The sequence below is a fragment of the Strongylocentrotus purpuratus genome, unplaced genomic scaffold (assembly GCF_000002235.5).
Source record: "Strongylocentrotus purpuratus isolate Spur 01 unplaced genomic scaffold, Spur_5.0 spur5_scaffold_6, whole genome shotgun sequence".
In the NCBI taxonomy this organism is placed as follows: Eukaryota; Metazoa; Echinodermata; class Echinoidea; order Camarodonta; family Strongylocentrotidae; genus Strongylocentrotus; species Strongylocentrotus purpuratus.
The window spans coordinates 54,239,906-54,257,197 of record NW_022145612.1 but is presented as its reverse complement, the minus strand read 5'-3'; the positions used below and the strand labels follow the sequence as shown (position 1 = coordinate 54,257,197).

General features: G+C 36.4%; 1 protein-coding gene across 1 annotated transcript; it reads left to right on the top strand.

Moving 5' to 3' along the window:
* Positions 1-7,352: 7,352 nt before the first annotated feature.
* Positions 7,353-16,703, top strand: LOC100890246 (carbohydrate sulfotransferase 15). The gene is made up of 8 exons (XM_003727624.3): positions 7,353-7,597; positions 7,892-8,356; positions 8,943-9,183; positions 10,427-10,570; positions 12,345-12,498; positions 14,009-14,171; positions 15,095-15,257; positions 15,635-16,703. Exons 1-8 carry the CDS (start codon positions 7,577-7,579, stop codon positions 15,808-15,810), a joined length of 1,527 nt encoding a protein of 508 aa, XP_003727672.1. The 5' UTR covers positions 7,353-7,576; the 3' UTR covers positions 15,811-16,703.
* Positions 16,704-17,292: the final 589 nt, after the last annotated feature.

The window sequence follows — 17,292 nt, the reverse complement described above, 5'->3', positions numbered from 1 at the left end:
TGAGAATGGAAAATGGTTATTATAAAGGAAATGGGGCATTTTTTTGAAGAAAAAGAGGCATCCGTCAGATTTTGATAGTGGCAATTATTGGGGTGAAAAGGGGGCATTTAGAAGGAACAGGTGCACTTATCAGATGGAAAAGGGGCACTTGTTAGAAAGGGAAAAGGGCACGTGTCACAATAAAAGGGGCACTTATCAGAGGTGAACAGGGGCACCCATAAAAACGAAATGGAGGACTTATTAGAAGGGTTAGGGGTAATTATTATAAAGATATATTATAAAGATAAAGGGGCACTTGTCAAATTAAAAACATGTACCGCTCAGATTTGGATAGGGGGAATTATCAGAGGTAGTAAGAGGTACTTCTCGTACCTGAAAAGGGGCACTTACAAGAAATGAAAAAGGGCACTTATGATAATGGAAAATGAAAACGTATTGCAAAGGAAACAGGACATTGGCGAAGGAAAAGGGACACTTGTCAGATTTTAATAGGGGCATTTCTCAGAGGTGAAAAGGGAAGTTATTTTATGTGAAAGTGATGGGGATCTTATGAAAAAAAAATGGGGGATGCACATATCACAAGGAAAGGGGGCATTGATTAGAAGGGGAAGTTCTTACAAAGGAAAGGGGGCACTTTTCCTATGTTAAAAGGGGCACTTTTGGGGTACCTGAAAAAGTGGGAGGGGGCACTGTTCCCCCTGCCCCCGGGAGCTCCACCTCTTGTCACACCTGGTAGTTACAGGATTTAGTTATCCCATCTCAGCGAAAGATAATTATGTACACTGTTGCTCATAAAGTTGGAATATTTTTTTTTACCCCAATTTATGGAATTATTTTGACAATGATTATTTAATTCGTAATAGATCTAGATAATGAGTATACATTCTCAGATTTTATTGAATAATAATTTTCCAGTGTATGTTTTGCGTGACTGCTAAAGCATGTGTATGCTAATATGCTTAACAACTAGGGGACCTACGCCCTTAAGTCATAATTGACAGTAATGAGGATTAATGCCCCCCAAAAGAGCACTTATATAGCACATCGACATGGTTTTGATCCTGGGGCCTCACAGTTACGAGGCCATTGCTTTGTCACTGAACCATGAATGTACGCAGCGGGGGGTAGGGTAGGGGGCAGTTTCCACAAATAAAAAACAAACAAAGAACGGCCATGCATTATGGCTCAATATATATATATATATATATTGAAATTGAATGCACTTATTTCAAACATGCTTGCTCATTCAAGGATTCGAATGACCACCGAGGTACCGTAGCCGGCATTAGATGAATTCGAATGCTCTTTGCACGAAATGCACGCTCTCAGTTAATATTTGAATGACCCGATTTGATTGCTCAGATAGTAAATTTGAATGACAGATTTTGTATTTGAAAGCTGGTTCAACGCTGCGAGTGCGATTCGCGCGAATTCGGACGCTCGAAATATGAACTTGAATGAAAAAAGTGTGAAATTGGCCGCAAAAACTTATAATAAACTACCTCACACTTTCAAAATTGAACGGAATTGTAGTAAAACTAATGCGAAAGCTTATGTGCTTAGATAGCAAGTGTGCGCTTGTAAAAATGACGCCTGGCTGGAATGCTCCCCAGGGAGTGGAGCATGTGTATACACTGTGTGCTGGTAAAGCCTGAATCTGATGACCGGGGTAATAATATTTATCTGTAAAGCGCTTTGAGAGGGCCTGCGGACTTGAAAAACGCTAAGAACGAACTATTATTATTATAAACAATGGCAATTAATGTGGCAGAACAGTTCTTCTACCACGCAATACAAAATATTTTAAAAGCTCGGTTTCATCGACCGTTACTTGTAAATTAGGACTAGCAATAGACAAGATTATCCGTTGATTACGACTTGGTTTGTGTAGATCTTAATGTAGATCTAGCCTGAATTGGAATATACCAAATGGCACATTGTAATTTATGCCCCGAGATAGAAACTGTTGAACACTTCATGGCAAAATGCCCACGATAATTATTATGATAGTAAAAGCAGCTCTTACTATCATAATTATAGCTGCTATAATATGCTCCTTTCTGAAACAAATTATGAACCCTGAAGAGATTCTAGGACTTTTTAAAATCGGCAAGATTCAAAAATACAAAATGCAATTGTTCGTTTCGTTCATTTGACCAAAAATGAGCATCATTAACCGAGTTTTGTTTTAACAGTTGAAAGTAATTGAATAACCACAAAGGTTAGACATAATAAGTGTACGGTGCGTTATATAATGTTTTGTCTCGTCAAAATCATTATAAGTAGGCCTATAACCTATATATTTACGAAGGCGTGTCATATGGAAAATAAGTCTTTTCTATATGTATCATGCTTGTCTTGAAAACATTTAGGGTTTTTTGAGTACTTTTTTTATTTCTATTATTATCTTATTATGATTTACAGCACCAGTTTCATTAAAAGCCCATATGTTGTTTCTTTACATGTTTGTTTTTCGGCAGATACAATAATTTAAAAATAAAGATCAGTGCACTTGTTATAAATGTTTGTTATCAAATTCATTTTGATAGAAATGCGAGATTGCGCGAAACCAATTTCCTCGGAAAAGATCTTCCGTTGATTCTCTTTTGATTCTGTTATTCCTTTCCTTTTCTATATAGTTTTAAGATATTGAGGTATCCCAACTGTCTGCACCCGAGATCGACGTAGGAAACTTGTTTCCGAGAAACCTTCGTATGAAACATGAGCAGGTTTGTCAGGACGGTGCCAATCTCGGTAACCTGACATGATATTTTATCTTTTATGAAAATTATAATAATTATAAGGAGAAGAAAAAAATAACTACCAAAAAAACAAGAGGGAAATCATTGCCATAAAAACACTAACAACAACAGGCTACTCATTTGGCCGGTCAAGTTGGGAGCAGACCACCGTCGCCACCACCGCCGTTTCCAGGGGCGTCGCTAAAGGGGGGGAGATGTGGGGGTGCGACATCCCCCTCCCACCTGTCAGGATATTGTAGGTAAAATCAAAGAGGTATATCTTTGGTAAAATTGCGCTGCCGTCAGTAAAAATAAAGATGGTAAAAATGAGAAAAGGGGGAGGGAAAAGATGAGAGGGAAAGGGGAAAAAAGAAATAAAAAAGGGAAAGAAAGGAAAGAAAGGAAACAGAGTAGAAGAAAGAAAGAGAAAAGCGAAAAAGAGGAAGGAGAGGAAAGAAAGAAAATAGAGAAAAGGAGAAAGGGGGGGGGGGAGAAAAAGGAAACAAAAGAACCGGGGGATGAAAGAGAGGACCGAGAAGGGGGTAAGAGCCTGAGAGAGGAGGATTGGGAGTAAAAGAGAGAGGGGAGTTGTTGGTGGAGTCGTCTCGTCAAGGGAGTAAGAAAGATACGCATAAAATTATGTTGCTGTGTCGGGTCAGCTGATTGATTGATTGATTTTTATTCGACAAGCTTCCAACATACAACAATAAATAATAACAGATCAAAAAAAGTCAGCTTGAACAGGATAACCCACGAAAGCTCGAGAGCTTATTTCCAGTGGGGTCCCTTACAGACATGTATAAAATTAATAAGTTAAAATAGTAATATTTACAGACAGATAAGAAAATTAAAAGAACTACTTATTAAAGATAATAATAATAACAACATTAAACTGATGATAGAAATGATATTAAGTACAAGAAGAAAAAGAAGAAGGAGAAGAAGAAAAAGAGGAGAAGGAAGAAGAGGAAAATAATGATAAATTTGTAGAATTTCTATAACGTACGAAAACATAAGTATATACAACATGAAAAAGTATGAACCGACAGAAGAATAAAAATTTCAATCATATAACATGTCATTCACTTCTCTTCTCTGACTGTCAAGTATTAGGTATTCCTTTAATTTCCTCTTAAAATGATCATAGTTTCCTATTTCTTTTACACCATTGGGAAGGGAATTCCAATGTTTTATGGCATTGTAATAAAACGAATTTCCAATACTACCTACTCTTTCAGGTAAGTTAAAGTTGAATCGTCTATTTCTTGTATTATAATCATGTACGTCAGTAACAAGATCGAAGTTGGATCGAATATAATGATTCGACCTAGTATGATATATTTTATGCACATGATGCAATACGAGTTGTTTTGATCTTTGGTCGACTTCAAGAAAACCAGCTTTAGAAAGTTCGCTGTAGCCAACATGAGTTCTTGGACCAGAACAGTTGATAAATCTCACCATTTTGTTCTGTATAATCTTCAACTTCTTTTGATCTGACTTGTTTATGTTACTATACCATGCAGGGTTAGCATAGTCAAATAAACATTGAATAAGAGCAAAACAAAGTGTACGTCTTGCTTTTAAATCCATACAACTTTGATATCTGTACAAAAATTTCAGACGAGAATTTGCTTTTTTTACAACTGATTCTACTAAAGATGAAAATGAAATTGCGCTAGCCAACTCAATGCCTAAATACTTCACAGACTCTTTTCTCTTGATTGCTTGATTATTGTGTGTCACTTTGAATTCAAATGACTTTTTAGAACTACTTTTAGAACAAAATAAAATGCTTTCTGTTTTCCCCAAGTGTAAAGAAAGCTTATTATCAGTCATCCAATCGACACACGTAGACAGCTGTTCACTGAGCTTTTCCTCAATATATTTAGGATCAGGATTTGAATAGAGTAGTACGCTGTCATCTGCGTACAATAATAGTTTGAAGTCTTTTATACAAATACACATATCATTTATATAACTTGAAAATAGAATTGGGCCTAAAATGCTTCCCTGAGGAACACCGCAAGTTATAGGCATTAGTTTGGAACGAATATCATGAATGGCCACTACTTGGTGCCGATTAGATAAGTAGGATCTAAACCAATCTAAACTTGCCTTATCAAAACCCATTAGTTGTAACTTCTTCAATAAGATGCAATGATTAACTGTATCAAAAGCTTTTTGCAGATCAAGGAGCACCATACCAACAAAGCGCCCTTGGGAAGTTTCTCTCCTCAAATAATCAGTCAAATGAATTAGACATGTTTCAGTAGAATAATCATGTCGAAAACCAGATTGAAATTCATAAATTATATCATTTTCTTTGAAGTATCTTTCAATTTGAACACAGACCGATTTTTCTAGAATCTTTGATGCTACGCTTAAAACACTAATAGGTCTATAGTTGCTAACATCAGTTTTATCTTTCTTTTTATAAAGTGGAGTCACTTTTGCTATTTTCATATCCTCTGGAAAAGTACTCGTCAAGATAGATAGGTTCATTAAGTAACTTAGAGGCTTAAATAAAACCTTCGCACCATCTTTTAGAAATTTAGCTGGAATCAAGTCTAACCCAGTACTTTTTGATACATTCAACTTACGTAACTCTTTGAAAACAAATTGTTCACTGATTGGTAATAACTCGAAGCTGTTTTCACGTACACCTTTTCTTTCGTAAAATTCACGAATACAATCATTGTCTGCGCTGAAAAAGTCTTTGGAAGGGGGGAGTTTGTCTACTAATTTGGCAGCCACATTTGTGAAATGAGAATTGAATTCATCAGCGATGGCCATCTTATCATGACATAATTCCCCATCAATTTTAATGACAGATTCTTGTTCTTTTCGCTTCTTATTTTTCAATCCTAAGCTTTTTAGATTCTGCCAAAGTTTTTTCGAATCTTGTTTATTTTCTTCTATCTTGTTTTGTAAGTAAACGAGTTTAGCCTTTTTCACCTCTCTTTGGACCATATTTCTTAATACTCTGTATCTTTTATAGAGCTTCTCATCTTTTGTTCTTTTCCTCCATTTTTTGTATACTATATTTCTCTCTTGAATTAGGGAAAGAATATCTTTAGTCACCCAAGTTTCTGATCTTTGTTTTATTCTTATCCGTTTCAGTGGCGCTATCATATTCAAATTTGAGATAAAAACATGTTGAAATATTGACCATGCCTCATTTACATCTGTACAGTCAGTTATTCGTGACCAATCAACAACAGATAGTTGAAGATTGAAAGACTCTTCTGTATATTTTTTCATGGATCTGATATCATTAGTCCTGTGATGACCTATAGCCAGTCTAACATTTTTCCGTGTACAGAAAGTAAAATAATGGTCGCTAATACCTAGATCAATGACACCACTTTGACTTATTTTATTTTCTTTGGTACAACCAACATGATCCAATAGAGAAGAACATGTAGGTGTAACGCGTGTTGCCTCTTTAATGAGTTGACTAAACCCATGAAGACTCAACAAGTCAATATATTTTTTAGCCAGTGGCGATTTGCGAAGAAGACAAATATTCATGTCTCCTAAAAGAATTATTTCGTCATCCTTCTTTAATGTATCAAGAATATTGGACAATTTCTCGATAAACAAATTGTTTTTCGGAGGTCGATACAGAACGCCAACAACAATTGGTTTTGATCTTGGTATAAGCAAATTTATCCACAGGGATTCCGTATCTCCAGTACTTATAGCATCCATAATATTAAATGCAATATCATTTTTGATATAGAAACATACACCACCTCCAGAGCCAGAGGATCGATCATGGCGTATGATTTTATATCCGTCTATTTCAATTTCTTCATCATTTATGGAATTGTTTAACCATGTTTCAGTGAAAGCAATAATAGACAGCCTTTTTCTTTTAAAAAGAATTCTAAGTTCCGATATCTTGTTTAGAATAGACCTCACATTAAGGTGTAAAAAATGAAGACCTTTAATTTTAAACTTTTCTTCAAATTCTGTGTCGGTATTCTTGCTCGATCCTCGTGTACTATATTAATGCAGAAGTTTGAACTCGGTGAGATGTATAATGTCGGTCGGCGGTCAATTTTTTTCCGTAAGAACTGTGACTTTTTATCCGCTGTGACGACTTCGAGAGACTTGTAATACTTGTATTTCTCGAAGTTTCACCTTACTATATCAGCTAAAGAAAAAAGAGGTTTAAAATTGGCAGCCCCCAAGATTTTAGAGTACAGGCGCCGCTCTCTTTCCAACCACGCAACACCGATTGATTGCTTAAATATGTTGCACATTCAAATAAATAGCTACGATGCTGACTATAGTCTTAACGAAATAAATCGTACATTAATGGTCGAGGAAAATGACCATGTGCGCATAGGCAAGTAAAGATAGTTCATAGGAAAAATAATTTAGCCCCATGCCCCGGGTTTATAGGGTTAAATTTGTAGACATTGGCATTAATAATTATGTTTGTCGGTAATTGGTGGCTAATTTTGTCGGTATTCGGTGGCCTCTACACCCCCCCCCCCCCCCCACTGAAAAAGGTATAGCGACGCCCCTGATCCTTTCCCCTTCACAGGATTGCTACTTGTGGCTGGAGTATACAAAGACAGCCTTATCGATCAGCTCCCTGAACACACTACGTTGTAACGCAAATATAATCGATGGGAGCACCGAAAAGATAAAGAAAAGAAAGCCTATTGTGATGTGCTTCTTTATACAAGTCAAGGGAGCAGCTCCATATGTTCAGGTGTTTCAAACGTACTCCCTGACTGATGGCAACATTCTTTGTTCTGAAACTGACTCAACAGCGGTGGATGATAGTATATTAAGACATTTTGCGTAGTAGAATCAGGATGGAAAGGCTTCGAACAAAGGTAAGACTATATTATTAGATAAAGATTCCATTTCAGTGTTACAATATTATTTTACTATATCATGAATATTGTACGTGTTACGATTATTTTCTTCAAGAAGAGCCTCACACAAAAATTCAAAAGCTCGAATAAGATTACAATGGTTTACAATTAAATACTGACAATGAGGACGTTGTCGTGCATAATTATGTTGTGATGTAAACTCAGACATAATTTGGCCTTAAAGGTTGATCTACTGTTGCTAGTTCAACCTTGTTTTCCATTCGGATTACAATTTGTTTACACTTCTATCAGGTGCTAATTTTGATGTTCATCATCGTCTCAACAATCCTGCTCATCGTCCATCAGTATGCCAACATCTCAGATCTTATGTCCCATCCATTTATCCAAAAACAATTCACCTCAAACCATGGAGGCAACGGACAAATTCATTTGCAAGAAATACAGGAGAAAGCAGATCATGGAATGGTGGGGAGAATAAACGAGGAACAAAATGAGAGTAACAAGTGGAGACAACAGAAACTGAGTGAATTGGAAGACGGCAGCACCCCTACTTTGAATCGGAACCATAATGCTTCATCAGCTTTTACCCCAATCAAAGAGCCGAACTACAGAACAACATTTCGTAAGGTGTCGAAACCTTATTATCCCAATGTTTTTGAGTATGATGCGGAGGGACGTGTTTTATACTTGAAGGATAACGAGATGACGACCATGCGACCTGGCGCCACAAAGGAACTCGTCTTATCGGCTCCTGAGGTGAGTTTGCTATGAGCAACTTTGAAGATTACTATCTGCTCATGGGCACATCAAAGGCACACAAAATGTAAAACACATTCGTTTCGTTTCGTTTATTTTAGCACGGTGGCATACTTCAGCCATAATTTTATGGCTGTTCTTCAGGCATGGCCGTGAATCGAGACGATTGCTGGATACATGTTTACGAAAGTTATGTAAACATTAATTAATTGTGTACCGACGGTACATGATAATTATGATACACAGGAGGAAGACTTGGGGCCATAATGTTCTTTTCAAAAGGGCAAACAAAAGGTATGGCATGAAGCACTTCCATCACTTTGGGAGACATTGTTCAAAAATGCACAAAGTGGGACCTCTCAATGTTTGTAAGATCCGATGATAATTATAAGGAGACTATTTTTTAAATGTGCCATCTCCGAAGTGGTCTTACCTCTGGTAGCGATTACATGATTCTCTGGCACGGGGAGAGATGGGGAAACAAATTCGTCCATGAACTGACAAGCAAAATATTAAAAGTTACATTTTCAAGATCCATTTTTCTGCATGTCAATTCCATTTCATTTCCACACTTCTACTCCTTCAGCTGTTCGAGAAAATTCCCACTCGATTTTTGAACACCTTCAAGAATCCTTGCTGGCTTCGAGGCGGGAGAGAGCTGAATTGCCTGCCATACTTCTACATCATCGGCATGTACAAGTGCGCCACCACAGATATTTGGAGCAAGATAGTACAACATCCAGACGTCACCAAGGTTGCCAAAGAACCCCATTGGTGGGGGCCAAGAAGACACGGCTTCATGAGGAGTCATGTCGCTACGACCGGTGGTACGTAAGGAATTTGCAAGACACACACTCCTGCGCGCGACAAAATGCTCTGCGGTCAATATCCTAACCGAATTCCAAACTTTAACCCTGAACCTAATCATAACTGTAAGCTTGACCTTGACGGTTTAACCTTAACCAAAACGTTAACCTTTACCATACCCCTAACCTTAACGGGAATACTATTTCTATACCATAATCACTAACTCTAAATGTGACCCTACGCTTACCCCAACTTTAACCCTTACCCTAAATTTCACCCTAAACCTATAGTCCCGTATTCTGAAGTCGTGTCTAACTCCTGTTTAACTAAACACTTGTCTAAGTCCTGTCTAAGTCCTGTCTAACTAAACAGTTGTTTAACTTTAGACAATAGCTAAGTTAGACATGACTACAGAATACGGGCCATAGAATCTAGTTTATAAGTTAACTTGTGACAAAATAACACCCGGAGCAATTATTATTCTCGCCGTTGCAAAAATAATGTCGGATCACTTGTAAGACAATCGCAAAAATTCAGAGAGTTAAATGCGAATTAATAAGGTCATCGATTGGAGGTTTGTGGGAAGGAGCATTTCATGATTTCCTCGTCCTTTTCCTCCTCCCTCATTCATTGTCTCACTTCTGTTTATTCCCCTTTTCTCCGCCATTTTAGCCCCTCCCCCCCGCCCCCCCCCCCCCCCCCCCACTCCCAGCCCACGTATTGACGTATAGCTTTACGCCACTGACAGGCTTAATTAAACAATGCCTTATAGTTATAGCACATCCAGAGATGGTACCAGAGAGAAAGGGCTCTAACACCCCTTTCCTAATTCATTGCATTTGTCCAAGTTGTAAAAGCAAAGAAGATTGGTAGAGTATCCTGAAATTAATTAGTGAAAAATAAGTTAATATTTCGCAACTGCTTTAACTCAACGGACCCTTGTTTCAAATTTATACCAACTATTATACCCATTATATCTGTGATCAATTTCCCCTTTTCATCCACTTAGTTTATGTTATTATTGTTGTTGTGCTTTTTGTTATTATTGGACATAATTATTGTTCTTTGTATTTTCGATATTCATTTATTTATTTATTTAATATTTATTTATTTACGTATTTATTTATTCATTTGTTTATATATAATTTATTTTCATTAATTAATTCATTCATTCATTAAATCATTTATTTATCCATTTAAAAAAAAATTACATACTTATTTATTTATTTATTGTTATTTTCTTAAAATTATTTTCCATTTCAGTATTACGTTCTCGTAACGTGACTGGGGGTCCTGACGATAGCTCTCTGGAGTGGTATCTTAATTTCTACAAATTTGACGTGGCTCCTAGACTAATTAAAGAAAAGGTCAAGAGAAGAAATGAGCCTTACCACCCGATTGTTTATGGTAAGATTTAGCAGAATGAACCATGCTTTAAAAACATATTATGATTGAATGTTTTGATGATAATGATAACAATAATGATAATAATATATCAGATAATTATACAAGGCGTCGAATTCGCTTGAAATTGAATGACATAAAATCATCTGCATTTATAAACAAACGAACAGGAATAAGATAGAACATACGAAAATGAAAAAACAGTTAATTATATGCCGAATTAGAGTAATCACTAACTGATTAATAACTAGCATTTAGTTCGCTCTACATAGTATAACTAAATCACAGCGGTTGCGAAATAGAATCCACGATATTACATTACATTTAAAATAGGTACAGGGCTTGATAGGAAAGACTATTCTGGAAAGAAATATATGTTTATAAGAATTTCTTAAAGGTAATACAAAGTTTTGGTATGGGGTCATCAATTTGGTTCAAATGAACATATTCGAAGCATATGCGATCCTACAATATTCATTGATCGTTTTCGGGGTTGAAATCGAGTCTAAAGTTATGAAATTGTAAATAATACACTCTTTATGTGGTATAGCTCCCTCTTAAGGTCAAGATATCAATTAAGCTGTAAAACAATGTTTCTTGACTAAAATCGACCGATTAGCTTTTCCCGTATGGAAATTATATCAGAACTACATATTCTGATATTTTCAGGGTCGCAGCTACCATTGTTCGGCCGTAGGCGCTATTTGAAATTTATCAAAATTTACCGGGAGCACCGGTAAATTGTTATATTCAAATTTTCTCGAAAGCAGAAGTATTTTAGGGGCTAAATTTTGCAGTACTTGTAATACATCCACATGGGCATCCAAATATATCAAAATTGTAAAGAATCGCTATCCACCCAATTTTCAAAATTTCCCAAAACTTTGTATTACCTTTAAATTGGTCTGTGGAATAAGCTGATTTGATCCAAATTGTTCAATTTTCGCAGTTATGTTGAATGTGCGATAATCCGCTCGATCGATTGTAGTAATAGAATTAAAAGAAAATATCACTTATAATATATGAAAAGATACGTTTCCTATAATTGTAAAAACCTGTTTGGACTAACCTCCGCATGATTTTAGGGACAGCGATTGAAAGTGAAAGAGACAAGGGTGGAATAACAAGTAGATTCAGAAAAGGAAAAAGTTTCAAGTTTTATTTCAATTCAAATCCATAAAAACACATGTAAGATAGAGATTATATACCATACAAAATAGAGAACACACTGAAAATGGAAAATATCTACAAAATATATACCGGAATTATACAAAGTTAATCAGCAATAGAAATGAATTGGGGAAACTGCAAATATAACCATAAGGTTCTGTCGAGGCAGTCCCTGTTATTAAAAGATACATACAAAAGGAGAAAAGGGGATTGAAAGGAGCTGAAGAAGAATACAAAGCACTATATCGCAAGGATTTTAATAGATTTAACTCAAGGGTTATTTCAATTAGAAATCATGTCCGGATTACGCAATGTGCATGCCCATATTTCAAAGGTGATGCATGGACGAGGCTTCTGAAATTACCTTAGGTTCATTTCTCGAAGCCTTTGCGATCGTTTTATGAGGACAAAAATGAAATATATTATAAGAAAAAAGGGGGAAAATTATCGTAATGATTGTGATGGTGAGAAGTAAGAAATGCATTTTAGGAATATGTTTTTCGAACAGTCTTTTTTTTAAGGGGGAGGCCAATTGCCCCCTCTTCCGATTTACCTACATCAGTATGTTTTGATTATTTGGGAATCAAATTTTATATTTGTTATGAAGGTGATGCTTCGATATCGACCGCCTATTCTATGGGGCTGGAGTGGATAGACAAGTACCCCAATGCCAAGGAACCACCATACACCAACGCTGATCTCATCCGAGCTTTACAACCTAATGCCAAGATTGTTCTCATGGTTCGAAACCCTACTAAAAGGTACGGAGACAACCCCCATCCCCATTAAACAAACGAAGACATTAACAGTCTTATAGTCAGGTGTATCAGAAAGTACACCATAATTTCATTCCTGCACACACACACACACAATGTGTGAAAGCGTACCCGGACACCTATACCCCTGGTCATCCACCCCCGGATAACCGCCCCTAGTCAACTACCCCCTAGGACAACTATCCCCTAGGGCGACTACCCCCCGAGACAACTACCCCCAGACAACCACCCCCTAGGACAACTACCCCTAGGATAGTTTTCCGGTGGGTACTTGTTGTAGGGGATGGTTGTCGTAGGGGGTAATTGTCTGGGGTAGTTGTCCGGGGAGTAGTTGTCCGGGGGTAGTTTTCCTAGAGGGTGGTTGTCCGGGGGTAGTTGTCCTGGGGAGTAGTTGACTGGGGGTGGTTATCCAGGGGTGGATGTCCAGGGGTTGTCCTAGAAACGTATAAAAGAACGGTCGTCTATGTTTTAACAAACTATGTCGTTATAATTATGAATGTTCTCAATAAGGCCTAAAATAAAAACTTGTTGTATTGCCCTTTAGGTGCCAAAACATGGGTCGGTCGGTCGGGATTTAAAAAAAAAAAAAATTAAAACTTTTTTTTTTTGTCGTCCTCTTTAGGCCGATATTTTTCAATTTGAATTTATTTTTCCGCCCTCTTTTGGCTGATATTTCTCAGTTTTTAATGCTTTAATAACATGTGTTTCAGCGTCATCATTCCATTCATATCTTTTTTAGGATTTTGAAACTAGGGCAGAAGACAAGTGAGAATTTGTGAATAATTTGATATTATGCATTTATATCCCATTTAAACAAACAAAATGTTTTTTTTTTTAATTCATTAATAAAAAAAATTGATAAAAAAAACGGTTAAAAAAAAAAATTAAAATGCCGACCGTAGATTTTCAGATTTTGGGGACGGTCGCAAAGGGCAATACAACAAGTTTTTATTTTAGGCCTAATCCATGCAGTGGATTTATTATATCAAACGCTATGAACAACTCGACTGGTCTTCTATATTTTAGCTTGCGACGTTTCAAGTCTGTTCCGAGATGCTCCATCGTGCCGACTGGTCTTTAACGGCAAATGTTTTTTCTCCTTTATAAAGAGCATAGCAATTACATGATTACCAAGAATATATGGTGTTCGAAAGGTTATTCAAGGCGCTTGTTATCATTTTCATTTCGTATTTCGTATCTGAAATAAGTTTGGTCTAATAGTTGTTAAGTATAAATATGGAATGTTTCTGTGGTACATCAGTATGTATCGTTTCACCATAATTCGTTAATACAATATATATTCAAAATGTGAAATTGTTTAGCCCATTATTTCATTCTAATCATTTTGTCAGCATAATTATTTTAAGTTCATAGTTTATATCAGCATTTTATTTAATGTTTTACTTCTTTTTAATACCGACTCTCTTTACAAAATTGGCACAGACAAATCCAGCTGATAATATATGTCACACATTTTTTTAAATCTCTCCGACAGGGCCATTTCATGGTGGTGGTACAGTCATAAATCTCTAAGTAAACGCCTCGATCGGCCATATTCTGCCAAGACTTTACATGACGAAATGATCAAATACATCGATTGTTTTAATGGTTGCCTGGAATTACACAACGTCAGATATTGTGCCTATGTCTCTGGCTGCGTGAGTATTACATGGATCTTGCGTTGGAAAGTACATTTTATGCTTCTGATAGGTCTGATTCTATGACCAGAAATGCGACTTTATAAGATACACATTTTCTAGAGATACCTTCCCAAATTTATTCACATTTCCCAAATCATTTTCATTTTCCGTCAACATCCTATTCCTATCACACAGTGGACAGTGTTATGACGGTAGATTAGAGCCGATCGTTGGTGGCTGAGGGGACATGCATGCAGCTTACCCCCCCCCCCCCTTAGACTGCCAAGTGAAAATGTGATGTGCATAGAAAACGCCATCATGTGCCATCAACAAAAAAAATCGCCTCGCCGCTTCGCGACTCGGCCATTGTGTAAACCCCCCCCCCCCCCCCCCCCTTAGCAAAAATCTTGATCCGCCCCTGGTACCCGATCCGCCTTCCTCTTCATTTCCCTGTTCTCTTCAAGTATGTTTTAATTTTAGTTTTGTATCAAAGTAGTTATCAACATTTAGTTCTGTTGGTTAGCATATACAGAATACACTGCAGAAAAATACCGGACAGTAAATTTACAATATATATTCCACACAACTCCAAAAATCAAGTCCCAAGAACGACGACGCAATGCTGTTCAATAGTCAGTTTCTGTATTATTTTGGGAGCTGCGTATGTCATAAATTATGTGCACGATAAGTAATTTCCAAGTAACGTAAATCGTTCTCTAATTACCAAACAAAGTATGTTAAAAGCAAAATTGTACTTGTTTTCTCACTTATATGCAAATTAATTTAGTTTTGATAAGGGTTAAATAAGAAATAAAAAATAATACGTCAGGACAGTTATATTATAGGTCATAGACTCTGTAAGATATTGTTTGATTAGTTTGAAGAAAATGAAGTTTTTATAATTTTCTTCGTACAACTGATGCTATCTTATTTTTCTTCAGCCTTATAAATTGGTACCCGACATTCAGGCTGGAATTTACCACGTGTATCTCCAAGATTGGATAAGAGCCTTCTCACGTGACTCAGTGCACGTTATTCGATTGGAGGACTGGCAAGCCGATCCGGTGAAGATCTACAGAAAACTGCTGGACTTTTTAGATTTACGTAAGTTGCCTGTTCTTTTACCGAAGATAGAGAAATAGAACAATCTCAAAGGAGGAAGATGGGGGAGAGAAAGGGATAGAGTTGCAGAGAGAAAGAGAACGCGCCTTGGTGATGGTCGATTGTTGAATCTGAACATCTCTGTCTTGATTGTATTCAACCAAAATCGACTGCCTGAAAATTGTGCTGACATCACTTCAGTGAATGTTACTTTCAGCAGCATGTTTCCGTTAGGTGGCTCACATTATATGTTCTTCTAAACTTCTCAATGATAGGCCTACTGAATCCAACATTTCTTGAAGATTGTTTCTCGTATCTAAGTGAAGAATTCAATTTGTTAACATAAAAATTCTTCCTTCTTCATCTTCTTTTCTTTTCAGCGAAACTGACGTATACGAAAGTGAAGGAGATAGTTATAAGCAAGACGGCGAACGTTAATATGAAAGAACATGAGGATGCTTGGCCGGAGACAGTCAGTCTCCTTGATGATTTCTTTCGTCCCTACAACCAAGAGCTAGCAAAACTGATGGGCGACGACAAGTTCTTATATCTATGATTCTTCTCTCTCTCTCTCTCTCTCTCTCTCTCTCTCCATCCCCCTCTTTATTTCTTTTTTTTCCTTCTCCCTGTCCAAGAGCTAGCAAAACTCACGGGCAAACAGTTTTTGTATCTATGATTTGTTCTTCTATTTGTTGTTCTCTCCCTCTTTAAGTTATATTATGGTTTGTAACATTTTGAAAAATGAATGATTAGACAAGTTTTCTACAGGTATTTTACATTGGAGACCTTTTTAACGTGCCACTATTAATCTTTGAAATTGCTGATGAAGAATGATTATACCCGCTTGGGCAGAGTTTGCCATTATGTATAGCATAATCAGCATTGTGAATGGTAAGGCCGTAACAACATGTTCCCGATAACTTTACACGAACATTAAAAATAATGTTAAAAAAAACACAGATCCATAAAAGGGGTAACCCACCCCTCGCCCCTTGTCATAATTATTTTCTTGATTGTTGTATCGAATTCGAGGTGAAAATGGTTTATATATAGTTGTTGGTTGTGTTCTGACTATCTACGCTTTAAGTCAGGTTCTTTAGGCAAATCAGGTAGTCGAGTCGTAAATCGCACGAATAACATTCAATTATCGTTCATCTTCATTTAAGCTTACCAACTTTGGACGAATAGCTGCAAATATTGATAACTTAAAAGAGTCTCCTCGTGTAATTACGAGGTATATAATTTCTTATTTGCATTCATGTTATTTTATACGAAATTCTCCTCTCCAGGGGTGTCGCAAGAACTTTTTAAATGGCTTCTCTTTTTGGTGCATTATTTTGAAATATGATTTGATCTTTAAATATGTATTTGACTACACCGTCTTTTGTAAATTTTTCTACTTTTATTACTTCAAATAAATACAGAGTCATAGATTCTTCACGAAATTTATCTTTTCATTGAATACTGTATTTTGTTCTATTTATGCACTCGGAAGTGAAGTTATCAAAAGCTGTTCAAAAGTTGTTCTTAAATGACCCATGCGATCATCATCACAGCAACACCACAAAATAAACAAAACAGAATGTCATCCTCACATAGGATTGTGTTTTAATTTTCTGACAAAAAAGAGAAGAAAGATTGATGTCACAAATATAGAAATACTAGAGTACATCTGGCTCTCCATACTACTCATATCGAAGTATGTATACACAGATATATTTATTGTAAAAACTATGTTTCATAGTAGTTACAAAGGACACAGAAATACAACATTTGAGTTTACATCTGTACATGCTTCTCTTAATGAAATGCCATATTCTCATGCAAACCTATTTTCCCTCGCAAATGTCATTACAATCAGCAAGAAACATTTTACATTTAACATGCAAGTAAAAGAGCAACGCATAAAATAAATCCGACGATATGAGTGTATCTTTTTCATTTCCATTCATAAGTTTTGATTTTTTTTCTTCTTTTCAAATGTGTGCTTTCTAATCCTTTCATAAACAAAATCCCCAAATCCTTACATCTGTAATTC